General features: G+C 37.4%; 1 protein-coding gene across 1 annotated transcript; it reads left to right on the forward strand.

The window, feature by feature from the left end:
- Positions 1 to 14,612: 14,612 nt before the first annotated feature.
- LOC139900702 (uncharacterized) lies at positions 14,613 to 15,506 on the forward strand. Its single transcript, XM_071883462.1, has 2 exons — positions 14,613 to 14,889; positions 15,094 to 15,506. The coding sequence occupies exons 1-2, from the start codon at positions 14,613 to 14,615 to the stop codon at positions 15,504 to 15,506; spliced, it is 690 nt and encodes a 229-aa protein (XP_071739563.1).
- Positions 15,507 to 15,806: the final 300 nt, after the last annotated feature.

The following is a 15,806-nucleotide window of genomic DNA, read 5'->3' on the forward strand; positions in this document are numbered from 1 at the left end:
TCGATCCAACGAGCCCTCGTCAAGTTGCTAAGTCAGTAATCATGTGTAGATAAGTTTCGTATGAAATTTAAAGCAAGTCGAGTGACATCATCATCATCATCAATCACCATCAATCATCAAAAGAAAAGTCGTTTAACAAAAGTAAAGACTGGTTTAGAGGGCTGACTTAGGATAGTCGTTGTGCCCTATAAACAAACTCAATTGATGAGTGGTCAGTGGCCAAGGCTCCATTTGTGAGTCCTTTAACCGCTACCAAATTTCCAGATCTGAACTCAAAGTTGTCAAGCCGTGGCGACAGTGTGAGCGAGAACAGGTCAGAAATTTCAGCACGTCGTTACAAGGTACTAGTAAGTTTCTTTTGACCATAACTTCTAAACCGTATATCAAATTTAGTCGAGTCTTAAACAAAAAGTTATATACACAAACTAAACTTTTTGAAAAAAAATTTTCCAAAAATACCAGGTACTGGTTCAGATCCGGAAAATACAGTAGTTTGTGCTCCGGTGGGTTTCGTAACTCATGGTGCTTATCATGGCTCTCATCCTTGATGCATTTAAGCTTCTAGTGTACAACTTTAGATACTTTTGCATCATTTTGGTCAAGCTTTAACTATCAACACACTTATTAACATTAAATGAAAAGAAAAACCAACTCTTTAAGAGTTTCATGCTACATGATGAACCAAAGTTACATCCTTAGCATTAAGCATTATTTCTTATCATCTTTATTTAATTTTATGTGCCTTTATCATATGTAGATGATAAAGACTTGATTTTTATCACCATTTTCTTAAAAAGGTTACAAGTAAATGAGATCTACAACAAAACTTAGATCTCAAGTATTATGAAACCCTAAGCTAGAAAACTTGGATTCTTACAAGATTAATGAGACCATAAGCTAGAAAGCTTAGATCTAAACAAGATATATGAGACCATAAGCTAGAAGCTTAGATCTAGTAAAAGTAATGAGATCAAAAGCTAAAAAGCTTAAATCTAAACAAAATGGTGAAACCCTAAGCTAGAAAGCTTGGATATCTAATGTTCTTGTAGATCCTTAAAGCATAAAGCTAGATCTACAAGTTTTATGAAGATCATAAACACAAGTTTTGATCTTTTAATAAAAGTAAAGTAATTTAAACAAGTAAAGAAAGTTTCAAAGCTAGAGAGCTTGAATCCTTCATGTTCTTGCATAATCTTCAAACAAGAGTTTGAAGCAACAAGATGTAAAGAAGATACAAGTTATAAAACTTGATCTTGAAACAATAATGATGATGATGAATTTCGTGGATGATGATGAAGAAAGAAAGAAGAAAATCTTGCAAAACTAGAGAGAAGTTAGAGTGAGAAACTAGAGAGAAGAGTGTATGTGCAAAATGAATTAGTGAATGGAGGGGTCTTGTATTTATTGGCAAGTAATCATAAAACAAGACAACAAAATGGTGGTGATGGTGGGGGACACAAAAATGACCGTTTTGGAGGGTAGGGGAGGAGGTGGTCCATGGTGGTACAAAAGTGAGGTGGTTATGTTGGGTGGCATGGTTCATGGTGCCAAAATGTGTAAGGGTGGTACAAGCATGCATGCATACACTTTTGTCTTATGTCTTAATGGATTATCTTAAGCTTAATGGGTTCATTAACTTATTAAGATGGGCTTATTAATTAACCCATTAACTAGAGTAGGGTGGGCCCTGGTAATCCTAGTCCAATTAAGATAAGCCCAAGTAATTAATAATTCACTAAACGTAATTAAGCAATGACGAACTAAGTAATTGTCATTAGGAAATAACAATTAGAATTAAGGTGTCATAATATTCCCATTATGACCAAAGGTTAACGTGTACCAACTACGTAGCTCGTTCTAAACGACTAGTGACACTAACGGTCGTAAAAGCATTCAAGGATTAAGTTAAGTAATTAATAACTTAATGACATGTTGTAAAGTATTGACGAAAGTAATTAGTATGGATAATGACTCCAGAATATTATCCAGCTCAGTACGCACGTATACGCAGATTCGGGAAAGTATAAGTATAAATATAAGTCAAAAAATTCGGGTCGTTATAGAGTACCTTGTTATAGGTCCACGAAGAATTATTAAGAATGACCAACGTCGAGACCAGTCATGTAGGTTGTGGAATGTCGAAATTCCGCGAAATGTTATCACCTTGGCAGTGGGTGTACGTGATTGGAATCCTAAGTGGGGGAGTTGAGTACCGGAGGTTGCGGTATAACCCCTATCTAGTAGATGTGTTTGGCGAATGGGTGTCGCTTGTTCAGAAAAGGAAGACTTTGATAGTCTTCAGAAAAAGTCCCAAGTTGGACTTTGGAGTGAGTTATGATGGTATTTGTAGCGACGTGAGTTGTTTCAAGGCGATGGGTGCATTGAATGGATTGCTAGTTCGGTACGATGGTTCGGTCGCGAGGACCATTTCGTGTGATTAGTTTTGCCATAGCCGTGTTTGCACACTATGTGGGTTGATAAGTGGTAAATGTTATCCATAAGAAATCATTTTTCGTCGGTCTTCATCGTGTTGGGTATCGACCTTATTATTTGGGGCGTTGTTACTTTAGCAATACTTGGTAAGTGTACACTAAGGGTTGATATCTCGGTATGAGATTTAATTAAGTTCTTCCCGGCGTGAGGGATGAAGCGAGTTTTAATGCTCGGATTCGTGGAACTGATAAATCGCGGGTGACTATTTAATTGGGAAAGGTAACTTATCAAGAGAAGTTGCCTGATGAACTGGTACAAAATCTTCGGATTAACGGATAATGTTGTGGACATCGGGTTTAGATATATGGTGAAGGACAGTAGAGTGTGAGTCCGGATTGTTAAGTAACGAGGATCACGGGGACGTGATCGAGTTCAAGTGGGGGAGAGTTGTAACACCCCGTTTTTCGTAGCGCGAATGTTCCGAGAGGTGTTTAAATGATGAAGTATATTATTTTATTAATAATATAAAGTTGAGATGTCGGGCGTTGGAAACGTGGAGAATGGAGCGTGTAAAGAGAGGTTATGCGCACCTTCGCCAATTTGGTCATAACTTCATCATACGAACTCGGAATGAGGCGAATCAAAAGTACAGACGACCGTAATTCGAGCCCGGATGTTTTTAATTTTAAGTTGTGAGCTGGAAGGCTCTAGGAACGCCACTCCTAGTCTAGGAGCGCCGCTTTTGTTCCTGATTTGGTGCTGTTTAGAATTTTGAAGATTTAAATGAGGGGCAAATTTTTCCTTTCACTTGGGGATGGGTTTTTGGCCATAAAATGGCAGATTGGAGCTCATTTCAACATTATCCTCACCCACACAATCCTCTCATCTTTCTAGAGTAAGAAAGCTCCATTTTTAGAGAGATAAAGCTTGGATTGAAGAAGAAGGAGGTGAAATCTAATCAAGGTGCAAGTGTTAAAGTTGTTCATCTCGTTCCTAGCTACATTATGGTAGTGTTGGTAAGTTCTAACTCTGAATTTCATTGTTTGATTTGATATTCAAAGTTAGGGTTTGAACTTGATTTATTGAGAAACCCATTTAAACTCATGAAGTAAGTTTATTGATGCTAGTAATCGGGTTTTATATTGTTATTGGTGGATTTTGGATTGGTTGATGTTTTTGGTTAAGTTTAAGACTTGTAAAATGGGTATAATCACTAGTGTTAGAGATATGGAGGTACTGAAACCCATTTTGGGTATATTTTGGTTGACTAGTTTTGAAATGGGTCAAAATTAGGGTTTATGTGTCAAATTGGGTAAGACAAGTGTTTAACACTTATGATTTGGTTTAATTGGTGTATTAGGACCATTCTCACTTGTATTGGTGATTATTGGTTAGTTTGGGCACGGTTTGTGCTTGGAAGTGCAAATGGGTCAAAATGGCACTAAGTGTCAAATTGGGTTGGTTTGTAAATTCATCCTAATTGTGTTGTTGTTATGTGATTAATGGAATAGGTACTTTCCATTGACGAGTTGCGGATTATTCGGTTGCATTCATCAAGACGTTAAGGTGAGTGGAATAATTTTGCGTGTATGTGAAGCGTCCAGGTGTTAAGACACCACGTTTCACGTGATGAGTGAAGTGTCGATGTGCTAAGACACCACTCCGGGAATTATGAAGAGTGAAGTATCGAGGTGTTAAGATGCCACCCTAAGAATTTTGAAGAGTGAAGTATCGAGGTGTTAAGATGCCACTCTAAGAAATATGACGGGTGAAGTGTCGAGGTGTTAAGACACCACCCGGGGTGAAGTATCAAGGTGTTAAGATGCCACCCGGGGGTTAGTGATACGCGGTGTTAAGTAAACTAATGGATGTTATGAACTCCGATGGTCTTTCCCGAGCACCATTCCCTTGTACGATTAGTTAACCATGGTTATGTGTTGTAGTGTAGCATATTATGTTGTTCGGGTTATATGCTATTGTTTGTGCTAGCTTGTGGTATTGGGGATTTAACATTATACTTTGCGATGGTATGCTATTTGAAATGCTAGCGTGTATGAGGTAATTGTGTAAGTGATTGCAAGTAAGTAGGTTATATATGTATGTGTATAATTATTGCATTCACTAAGCTTTATGCTTACCCCTCTCGTTGTTTATCTTTTTAGTTTCAGGTGCGGAGAAGGGCAAGGGTAATCTAGGGGACTAGAGGATTTCCCCATTATTGGTTGTGGTTGATAGCTTTTGGACTTAGGTTTGGGTAGTTCAATCCCAAACATCATGCTCGTCGTTTATTTGGAAATTAAACTCATTTGGGTCAAAATCGCTACTTTAATGGATTTAACGGGTTGATGGAGTCCCGAGGGTCGTTGAGCCCGTTTTGTTGTCTAAATACCTTTTATTATATAATCGAATGTATTTTGGTGGCTTTTGCACTTGTGGTTAGGCATTTGGATTGGGGTGATACTTATTAAAATCGAAACAGTTTTCTCCAGGTACAGGAGTGCCGCTCTTGTAGTGAAAGCACCGCTCCTGGTCAGTCTTCGGTGGAGTTTTTCATCAGGTAGCAGAAGCGCCGCTTCTGGAGTCAAAAGCGCCGCTTCTGGGTCTGCAAAAGCGCCGCACCTGGTTTTGGTGCGCCGCTCCTGTACTTTTAAAAAAAATTGGCCGGTTTTAATTAAACGGTACAGAGTCATTTCAATACTAATCCCAGAAATTAAAAAATCCAAATTTTAAACTCAAATTTTAATATTATTAAAATAACAAATTATTTATCCCCTTATCTCAAAAACGTGCTTATCGTTTGAATATATATTTCAATATATTACAAATGAACTTGAAAGTTCGTCTAGGATAGACGGCGAAGGTGTTGAAAATGAGACACCTAATGAGCTAGTTCAAGAGGGATTAGTAGAATTAAAGGAACATCATCGATAAATGGCATACGCTTTTAGAGGAACTAATACTGAATGTATAAAAAGATATATGTGATTTTCAAAACCCCCTTAAATGGTATATTTAAGGCGGTGTTTAAGTGTATGAAGTTGGTTTTGTCATGATACAAGTGATATGGTATGACATTCCTTGTGAGAAAAGCTATGGAGAACATGAATGATGCGTCTTCTATTCTCATAATTTGGTTTTGAAGTCTATGACGTACTAGACTTAGACTTGTTAATAATGATTATATACAAAGATCAATTAACAACTAATATTTCATTGTGCTGAATTTATTTAAAGACAAAATCGCTTTCATTCAGTAACAGTAGGATTTGTTATATTGTGAACATCATTGATGATGTGAATTATTCACATGTTATGTGAATTATGATATTGAAGATAATTATAAATATAAAGATGTCAATCTTTATTATTTTATTATCTTGAGATTTTGAATCACCTAATTAGTATTCAGATGCAAATATAATTTGAGTGCCAAAACTTTTGTTAAGTTTTCTAAAATTCGACGTCTCTAGGTTAAACCGAGAATATTGTAAGACCCTGAATTTTATGCATCAGAAAGTGTTCTCAAATAGTGTCAGGAAAAGTCTACTGATATTTATGCATTTTTAGAATTTACATCAGAAAAACAGTTCGAGGAAACATGATTTCGCGGTCGCAATAGATCTCATCGCTGTCGCGAGATGCGAGGTTAAGAACAGCATTTTTGGATGAGCGAGATTGCGGTCGTGAGGTGGTGCCAGGAATCCTTTTTAAACTCATTTTTAGGGGTTTTAAGGGGTATAGTGGTCTTTTCACGTGTGGGACGGTTTTGGAGTCTCAAAACTGATCCAAGGCTTATCCTATCCTCATTCTTCACCTACCTCAATCATTCATCTTCAATTTTTAGAGAGAGAGAGGCTCATCCCTGATGGGCGATCAAGGCGAGAGGCTCATCCGGCGTTGGTGAGCATATTGTTAATTGTGTGATGATGTGCAACGATTGACGAAGTGAAAACTGGTTGTGGACGAAATTCTAGTACATGATTAGATCTCATACTAGTGCTAGGAAGACTTTTGGCATTGAAAGTTGGCGAGAATCCAAAAAGGAGCCCCGTGTAAATTAGTTGATTGGTTATTGGATGTGTCGTGTAGTGCCCTTGTCTTGAGATGATTCAAGGACAAGCACATTGTTGTGAGCAATTTGAAGATACTGTTAACGCCCTGAGGATGATCCTATGTCGTTAATTAGGATTTCAACATGGAACGAATTGGTTCAAAGGTAGTCGAGATGATTGAACTCACGTGCAAAGGCGCGTGGGAGATCGATTGAGTTTGTAAGCGTGAGTCATTGTATGATCGAGGAATGAGCCTTCCCGGTTTGGGAATGAAGCAAGGCTTAGTACTCGAGTTAGTAAATTGGGTAAATCGCGGATGAAGATTAAATTGTGAAAGATAACTTATTGAGAAAAGTCGCTTAGAGAAATCACATGAATATATGATGCTTCCGGGTGATTCTAAGTGGACGTTGTGGACTTTGAATGTATGAAGTATCACTGTCACGGTAAGGCATGTTGGTGGACAATTACGAGCGACGAAATCTTCGAATTAACCGAAGATATTATAGACATCGGGTTTGGTTGTATGTCAAAGGATCGTAGAGCGTGAGTTTCGTTTATAAACCGACGGAGATCACGAAGACATGATCCAGTTTAAGTGGGAGAGAGCCGTAAGACCCTGAATTTTATGCATCAGAAAGTATTCTCAAAAAGTGTCAGGAAAAGTCTACTTATATTTATGCATTTTCAGAATTTACATTAGAAAAACAGTTTGGGGATTCATGATTTCGCGGTCGCAATAGATCTCATCGCGATCGCGAGATGAGAGGTTATGAATTGCGTTTTTGGGTGAGCGAGTTTGCGGTCATGATTGTTGACCTCGTGGTCGCGAGGTGGTGCCAGGAATCCTTTTTAAACTCATTTTTAGGGGTTTTAAGGTGTATAGTGGTCTTTTTACGTGTGGGACGGCTTTGGAGTCTCAAAACTGATCCAAGGCTCGTCATATCCTCATTCTTCACCTACCTCAATCTTTCATCTTCAATTTTTAGAGAGAGAGGGATAAGAACTAGAGTGAGAAAGTGTTAGATTAAAGGAAGGAGTTGGAATCTTCACAAAGTACAAGAATTAAAGTGGTTGCTCTTACTCTTAGCTACATTGGGGTAGTGGTGGTAAGTCCTAACTTTGAGTTTTTTTATTTAAATTCTATTTTAGTTAGGGTTTGTGCTAGTTAGGGTTGTACACCCCACTTCTTGTGATTTTGAGTTTTTTTTTTGGTAAGATTCATGTAAGTAAATCTAAATTGGTGACTTAAGGTTTTGAATGATGAAATTGTATGTTTGGGTTTTGCATGTGTTGGTTTAAACCCTAGAACACTTGTCTACTAGTGATTTTGGTGTTGTGTTAACTTGATTTTGGGTGTAAACCCTAATTTAGGTCAAAATGGGTTTTGTGTTGAAGTGGGTCAAGTGTTCTTGATTTTTGGTGTCAAATGATGATTTTAAGACACAATCACTAGTTGTTGGTGATTATAGGTGTTTTGGGTGTAAATTGACAAGTCAAAGTGAGTTAAACCTAATTTGGTCAATTGGAAGTTAAACGTTTGTGTTAAGTGTTAAATTGGTGATTTTATAACATAATCACTAGTAATGTGATTATGGGTCAAACTTGCCTTGTTTTGGTGGTTAAGTGCAATTTGGGTGAAGTTGCACTTATGGGTTGGTTTTGTAAGATCAAATGCAATAAGTGTTAGTTTTACTTGTTTGAATGGGTCGGAATTACCACCCGTATTGGTAATTGGTGAAGTCCATTTTTAAATGTTAAATGGGCGGATTTTGGCGAGCAAGGTGGGACCCCCGGCTAAGGGATGATTATGTCGGATTCACTTTTGAAGAATGTATGTTTATGTGAATATTGCGCCTATGTTTGATATTCATATAGGTAACTACTTGCTCGGATATGAGGACGGAGATCATGTTATTTATGACTTGTGCGGGCATTCCAAGGTGAGTGGAATAATTATACGTGTGTGTATAAAGTGTATTTATTTGTGTGGGATGCGATGTGGGATTAAAGTTCGGGCGTGCGATACCACATCGTGTTGGCATGGGATGAGGGTTTAGAGTTTGGGCGTTCGATACCTCATCATCATGTGTGGCATGTGATATGGGTTTAAAGTTCGGGCGTTCGATACCATATCATCATGTGTGCGTGGGCGTGAAGTGCGGGTTTAAAGTTTGGGCGTTCGATACCACATTTCACGTGACGGGTGGGTTTAAAGTTCAGGCGTTCGATACAACCTAGGGGTTAGTGTTCAAGCATGTGTTCACTAATGGTTGTTGTGAACACCGATGGTCATTCACGAGTATCATTCCCTTGTGCATATGATTAACCATGGTTATGTGACTTTTGTATTAGCATATTAAGTTGTGAACTATATGTTATTAGCGATGCTAGCTTATTGTGAATTGAGGATATTTAGTATGCATTGTGATTGCATGGTTGTTGAATTGCTAGCTCGTATGCGGTATTTGTGTAAGTGTTTGCAAGTAAGTAGATTATATATGTATATGTATAGTTATTGCATTCACTAAGCTTTATGCTTACCCCTCTCGTTGTTTACCCTTTTTTTTATAGGTATTGTGATTGTGAAGCTAGCTAGTTGTTAGAATAGATGCATAGGAGCGCTTGGACTCGATGTGGTAGCTTTTGGATATTTGGACGCGGATTGTGGATTTGGTAGTCCCCGGGATTATGCTTTTGGTATTGGGTTGGGTTATTGAGTATTAACCCGTATTTTGTGTGATTGGGTCATTATTACAAAACCTTTTGTAATGTGTCATTTGTGTACCAAGCGTCATTATAAATTGTTAAACGTATCATTATGATATTATTTTTTTGGTTAAAACGAAGTTGGAAGTGTTATGTATCATGAACGCTTTAATGGAACCTAACTTATAAAAAGAATAGTGCTTCATTTTTGGTAAATGGATTCGGGTTGTTACAAATATGATTAAGAATTGCTCAAATGTGCTAAAATATAAATCACAAAGATGCAAATCTTATGTGTAGGCATTTAAATGCCTGATTGATTAAAATCATATTAGATATATATGATTATGATATCAATTTGCAAGACATGTGGGGGAAGCTTCAAAATGATAAGTAGTAACCCTAGTTAGTTGTGTAAAGTTAACACAAAAGCTTGAAAACGTTGGGTGTCTTGTATTTTGATATCAAGAACATGATTCATCATAACGTGTTTTAATGTACTCGATCTGACTTATCATATGCTGTAAGCATGCTAAGTAGATACAAGAATAATCCAAGGACATCTCATTAGAGTTGTATGATTAGGTTGCTTCGGTACTCGGGATTACGAGTAGCATTATAACAGATATCCTGCAGTGATCAACAGTCACTTTGATGCGAACTGGATATCTGATACAAATGATTCCAGAGCGACAAGTGGGCATGTATTCACACTTGGAGGTGCTGCTATATCGTGGAAATCGTCTAACAAACGATTATTTCTTGATCCACAATGGAATCAAAATTCATCGCTTTAGATATAGCTGGTGAAGAGGCAGAATGGCTACGTCAATTCGTTAAGGATATACCAAGATGGCCTAAGCCGGTGTCGGCTATATGTATACATTGTAATAGCCAATAGATGATTGGTAGAGCTCATATTACAATGTGTAACAAAGTACGGCATAACAAAGTACGACAAAGTACGACATAACAAAGTACGACAAAGTACGACAACTAATCTCTACATAAATTATCACTATTGACTATGTGAAGTCGAAGGGTAATGTTTCGGATCTGCTAACAAAAGGCTTAAGCAGAGAGTTAGTATGTGAGTCGTAGTTGGAATGGGAATGAAGCCCTTGAAAGGCTAAGTTTATATGAAGGAAAACTTAACTCAGTTGTTTGGAGATCTCAAGATCTGAGTTTAATAAGACAACCTACTTGTATGAACTGGCGAAGTCATTATGGGGGTGTTAATTACTAAACTAGCAACCCCTACACCTTTTAAAGGGAGTTTACTAATTATGAGTAGACTTTCTAGTCCATTCCTAAAAGTGACATGTAACAGGATAAGCCCATGACTTTTAATGATTCAACAGAATTAACCATGCGTGGTTAATCAGTAGCCATTCGGTGGAGAATCATGTATGTGAGAGAGAAGTGAGGTCGCTTCGAAGGGTACTGTTGGGGCACAATACTTGATAAGCTCTCACAGAACCAAGATAATATTCATGACCATAACAAACATAACTATGAGGACTTGATGTAGTCAGGGAGAGTCTTGTGTGAAGTGTATTGTCGCCTACACAAATGCAGACAAGTTCAAAGACATCACCGTCTACTCTGAGCAAGTAGACTAAGTGCGTTTTCATAAGAGAAAGTTCAAAGTGTAACACCTACTTATCGCATGTAAAATTCAACCACTGAAACTTAATCGTAATATTGTTGTTTCTGAGATCGATCTCCATTCATGTTGGGGATTGTTGGAAAAATGGTGTTGAAAGTGTGTTTTCACCAATATTTGGACACAATTCAATATATGATAGAGTGATATATATATTAATGAATAGTTAGTGGGTTTTGTAGCCTCTAACGAGGACTTTAAAACGAGCTAAAGTGTGTTCAAAATGAAATAAAGGTGAATGAGATATCGAATCTTAAAGTTGCTAGTTTGGTGCAAAATCTAGAAACTTTTTGCATTTGTCCCACATCGAAATTGGGAGCAAACCTAAGATATTGGTTTCCACTATAAATAGAGACCTTAGGGTTTGCCGAAAGACACACCAAAAATCGTATAAGCATTCTTATATGATATGAGTTTCCTCTCAGCCGCAACAATGTCTCCCCTGTTCGATTACCTTTTAGGCAAGTGTTCAAATCCGACAGTACGCTGCTTCGGACCGGTGTACCCTGGGAACAGATGAAGAATCTGTTTAAGATAAATGTGTCAAACACAAGCCCGGTTCAACCTAATATCGGTTAGATAGTTATTAAATTTCTATTTTTAATTATTTATTAGTAATCTGATTATTACCTTTGTGATAACATGTTTAGTTATTTGAGTTCCGTTACATAACCTACAAATAATTCCCAAAGTCAACATGACCATCGTTTTTAATTGCCATTCAAAGGTTTCTGATTTATATGTTTAGTGATAGTCTTAAATTTGAAGTGTTTTTACTTTTGATAGTATTATGGATTTGGAGTTTTCACATATGGTTATTAAACACTATAATTAGTGTTGCAACACGTCAAGCGAAATACTTGGAACATAATCAAGGTGTTCAACATCTTGCATTAGTCCATGTGACATCTTGCATTGGAATTTTTTTTGTTTTATAAATTGTTTATAGTGCCTTTTTTATATTAATCTTGATGGATGGAAGTGAAAACTAATTTCATGTGTTTTGTAATAGAACTATAGAAGAGAGAGTTGAGAAGAATGATGCGGAAATGAAAAAAGTTAGATATAAAGAAAACATTACGCCCGTCGTCTCTCAACTAGTACTCAGGGGCGGAACCAGGCATGGGGCAGCAGAACTAGGCATGGGGCATCCGGGGTCGGCCGCCTCCGGTGACCAAAATTTTCTGATGTATATATATATATGTATATATATGTATATATATGTATATATATATATATATGTATATGTATATATATGTATATATATGTGTATATATATATATATATATATGCGAGTTTAGTGTAAATTTCAGGTGGTGATTGTAAAGACGCAGTGATATAGGTTGTGAGAACCAAATTTTTAGCAAGATGGTGAACAAAAGTGGAGTGTAAGATGAAAAGCAAGATGGAGAGGAAGAGGGAAATGGCTTCAAAAAATGATACTCGTATTTATTTGAAAAACATAGTGTAAATGTAGCTATCACCAGTTAAACTTTAGAGAGAGAGAAATCATGAGAGAGAGAGAGCTTCATCAGGGCATTATTCAAGCGAAGGGTTCGATGATGGGAATGGCATTTGGACGAGGCAACGAGGGGCACGAAGAGGGAATTACTATAGGGATCGCTTAATGAGGGATAGCAAGAAATCGATCACTTCTTTCATGTTCTTCCATTTTCCAGAATCTTGGGGCAGAGATGAGCTATGGGATATGTTTAAGAAGTTTGGAAGGGTTTGTGATGTTTACCTGGCGTGGAGGAGGTTAAAGAATGGTGACCGATTTGGTTTTGTTATATTTGAAGAATTAAAGGATCTAAATGACATGCTTACTCAAATCAACAAAGTTGCAATTCACGGATGGAGTTTGAAGGCATTTAGGGCTCATGATGGATATAAACACAACCTGTAGTCACATCCGCAAAGTTTCAATGACAGGTACAAAAAGCAAAGCACTCCTATGATTACAAAAGTAAAAAACAGCGAGGTGATTTGGAAGATGAACGTATCCAAGCCACAAAACAATGAAGGTGCAAATCCTATTGGTAATCAATCCAATCCTATGCCTGCTGAGGCTTTTCACTCGAAGAAAGATAAAAAAACGGAAAGCTCGTGTGTTGATAAAACTAATAATGCTTCTAACCCTAATCCTATAAAGAAGGCACATGGTGAATCGTTCTTCCTAGAAAATTTTATACAGGTGATACTCAGTGAAGATGAAGTAAATTTTGATATACTTGAAAGGGCATTGGTTGGTGAGCTCAAGAACTACAAAACCCTAGATCAATTTAAAAAGATATGTGAAGAAGGGGGTCTAATGAACTGCAATATCAAATATCTTGGCAATCTCAAAGTGATGATTGTCCTTAACAATAAAGCATCGGTCGATAATATTCTATCTAACAAGCATCATGGTATCAACAGATGGCTTGACAACATTAGAAGATGGGATAAACCATCCCTTGCTGCAGGAAGATCATCTTGGTTAAATGTTTTTGGAGTCCCAGTCTCATGTTGGAGTGAAAATACTTGTCAAAAGATCGGGTCATGTTGGGGAGAAGTGATGGATATGGAGAATTGCAATATTGATGGTGATCAGAATCTTACATTTGGTAGAGTTCTTATTAATATGAAAGCGTCATATGTGGGTCTTGTAAATGATACGGTCATGGTTACAAGGGGTCATAAGTTATTTTATGTTAAGGTTGTAGAAGAAATAAAAGATATTATTCAAATTGAATTGGAGGATGATGACGATGAATCTGAAAATCACTCTTGAAACCCGGACAACGATGATAACGGGGACGATGATCTGGAGATGTTTAATTGTTTCGATGATGATGACGTATCTTCGGTCAAATCTCAGGCGGATTCATCTGGTATCAATGGCTCTCGTAAATTTGAAACCCAACTGTTTCATGGGGAGGTTTCCAATACAGTTGGAATTCGAGAAGGCGGCTGCAAAAGTGGGAAAGTTGCATTGGGAAGTAACAATAATGATGAGGTGGGATTTTCACAAAAGCAAGAAAACCCTATGCCTTCCATCTTTCGATTTACTGCAAGTAAAACTTCAAAGGCGTGTAATCAAGTGGGTCCTACTGACCTAAATACTAAAGGTGATACTGGGCCATGTTACAATAGCGGGCCAGAGCCGAAAAAGAAAAAGGATGACGGACTGTCTGGTAAGCCCAATGTTAAGGAGGGTAACAAGCCTAGTAATACATGTGTGAGTCATAACTTGTTTGAGAAATTTGAGCCCTTCAGGAAAATTGATAACGTTAGGCTTTTTAGTAATAATCCTTTGGGCCCGATTGTTTCTAATCCATTTGAAATAAATGATATTAACGAGAAGGTCGTAGAGTTTAAAGAATCGATTGGGGGCTCTCAGTTGAACAAATCTAGGGCAAATTCAAACTGTTCTAATAACAATTCACGCTCTTCGTCTGGTGATACATGGAGGAAACTGAGACAATGGAACAAGTCATTGCGTTTTTCAAAAATCAAAGATGCTACTAGGAAGAAATTTCAACACAAATGTGACTCTCTTTCTGGTAAAAAAAAGAAGTCATGCTGTCTCAATCCATGAATTACTCGGCTCTAAATCAAGGAGATGTGAATCGATTATTCTAGAATCACAAGAATTCTCTGAGAGTAGTGTTAATCTTTGTGATTATGCAAAACTACTTGGATTCAATGGCGAACAAAAATAGCCGAACCTCCTGGTATGTGTGTGTCAATTCATATTTGTTTAAATGAAGATGGTCTCAATTAACATTCGTGGGTTTAATAAAGATGGTAAGGGTGCATGGTTTAGAGAATTGGTAGCGAAATCAAATCCGATGTTTGCTCTAGTGCAGGAAACCAAGTGTAGTAACATCAACGATAGATGGGTTGAGAGATTGTGGAATTCGAGTAATTTTGGGTATGCATTCAAAAATCCAATAGGGAAGTCGGGTGGCTTTTTATTAATTTGGGACAACACTATTTTTTCAGCCGAACATGCTTTTGAGGGGGAGTTCTACATTGCGATTAAAGGTAAATTGGTGGGGTTTAATCAAGATTTAGTTATAGTAAATGTCTATGGTCCACATGGTGATGATAGGAAAGTAAGATTTTGGGCAAGTTTAGAGAACCTTTTATCTATAAAAAAATGTCGAATGGATCATGGGGGGGGGGGACATTAATGAAGTTAGAAGGGGAATGAGAGGCATAATTCGATCTTTCACTCACATAGGGCAGCTAGATTTAACAGCTTCATAGGAAACAATGGTCTTATAGAGATTCCCCTAGTAGGTAAAAGATTTACGCGCATTAGTGACGATGGAATTAAGTTCAGCAAATTAGATAGATTTCTAGTCTCGAATGGGTGTTTACAACATTGGGATAGTTTATCGATAGTTCCATTAGATAGGAAAATTTTTGACCACTCTCCACTTTTGCTTAAGAATGGGCACATTGACTTCGGCTCAAAACCCATTAGGATATTCGATGCTTGGTTGGAAGATAAGGATGCGGAGGGGGTAATTTTGAGTGCATGGAACAAACTGGTTAAGGCAAAGCAGTTAGATCACTACTTTCGTATTAAGTTAAAAAATGTGAAAGATAGCCTAAAGACTTGGAGAAAACAGTCCTTTGATAAAATTGATGAATAGTTAAAACTGTTGAGTGATAAAAATGCATTTTGGGAGTCTTAAGCTGAAATTCGTAACATTACAGATAACAAAAGACATGAATGGCTTAATACACGAAGTGAATGGGTGAAAACATCAAGTCAAACGAAACATGCTTAGGCAAAAGGCCCGGGTCAAATGTGCAATTGAGGGTGACGAAAATTCAAAGTATTTCCATTTGTCGATCAAGAAAAGAACGAATAAAAACAACATCCGTGGGTTACATATTAACAGAATTTGGTGCAAAGACCCGAGTGAAATAAAGAAAGAGGTGCATAGTTA

Source organism: Rutidosis leptorrhynchoides, chromosome 1 (assembly GCF_046630445.1).
Source record: "Rutidosis leptorrhynchoides isolate AG116_Rl617_1_P2 chromosome 1, CSIRO_AGI_Rlap_v1, whole genome shotgun sequence".
NCBI lineage: Eukaryota > Viridiplantae > Streptophyta > Magnoliopsida > Asterales > Asteraceae > Rutidosis > Rutidosis leptorrhynchoides.

Bases quoted from the DNA above. Each gene is read 5' to 3' on its own strand.
- LOC139900702 (XM_071883462.1), top strand. From the start codon at position 14,613: ATGGTCTCAATTAACATTCGTGGGTTTAATAAAGATGGTAAGGGTGCA. The intron at 14,890-15,093 runs GTAAATTGGTGG...CACATAGGGCAG, and splicing joins GTTCTACATTGCGATTAAAG to CTAGATTTAACAGCTTCATA.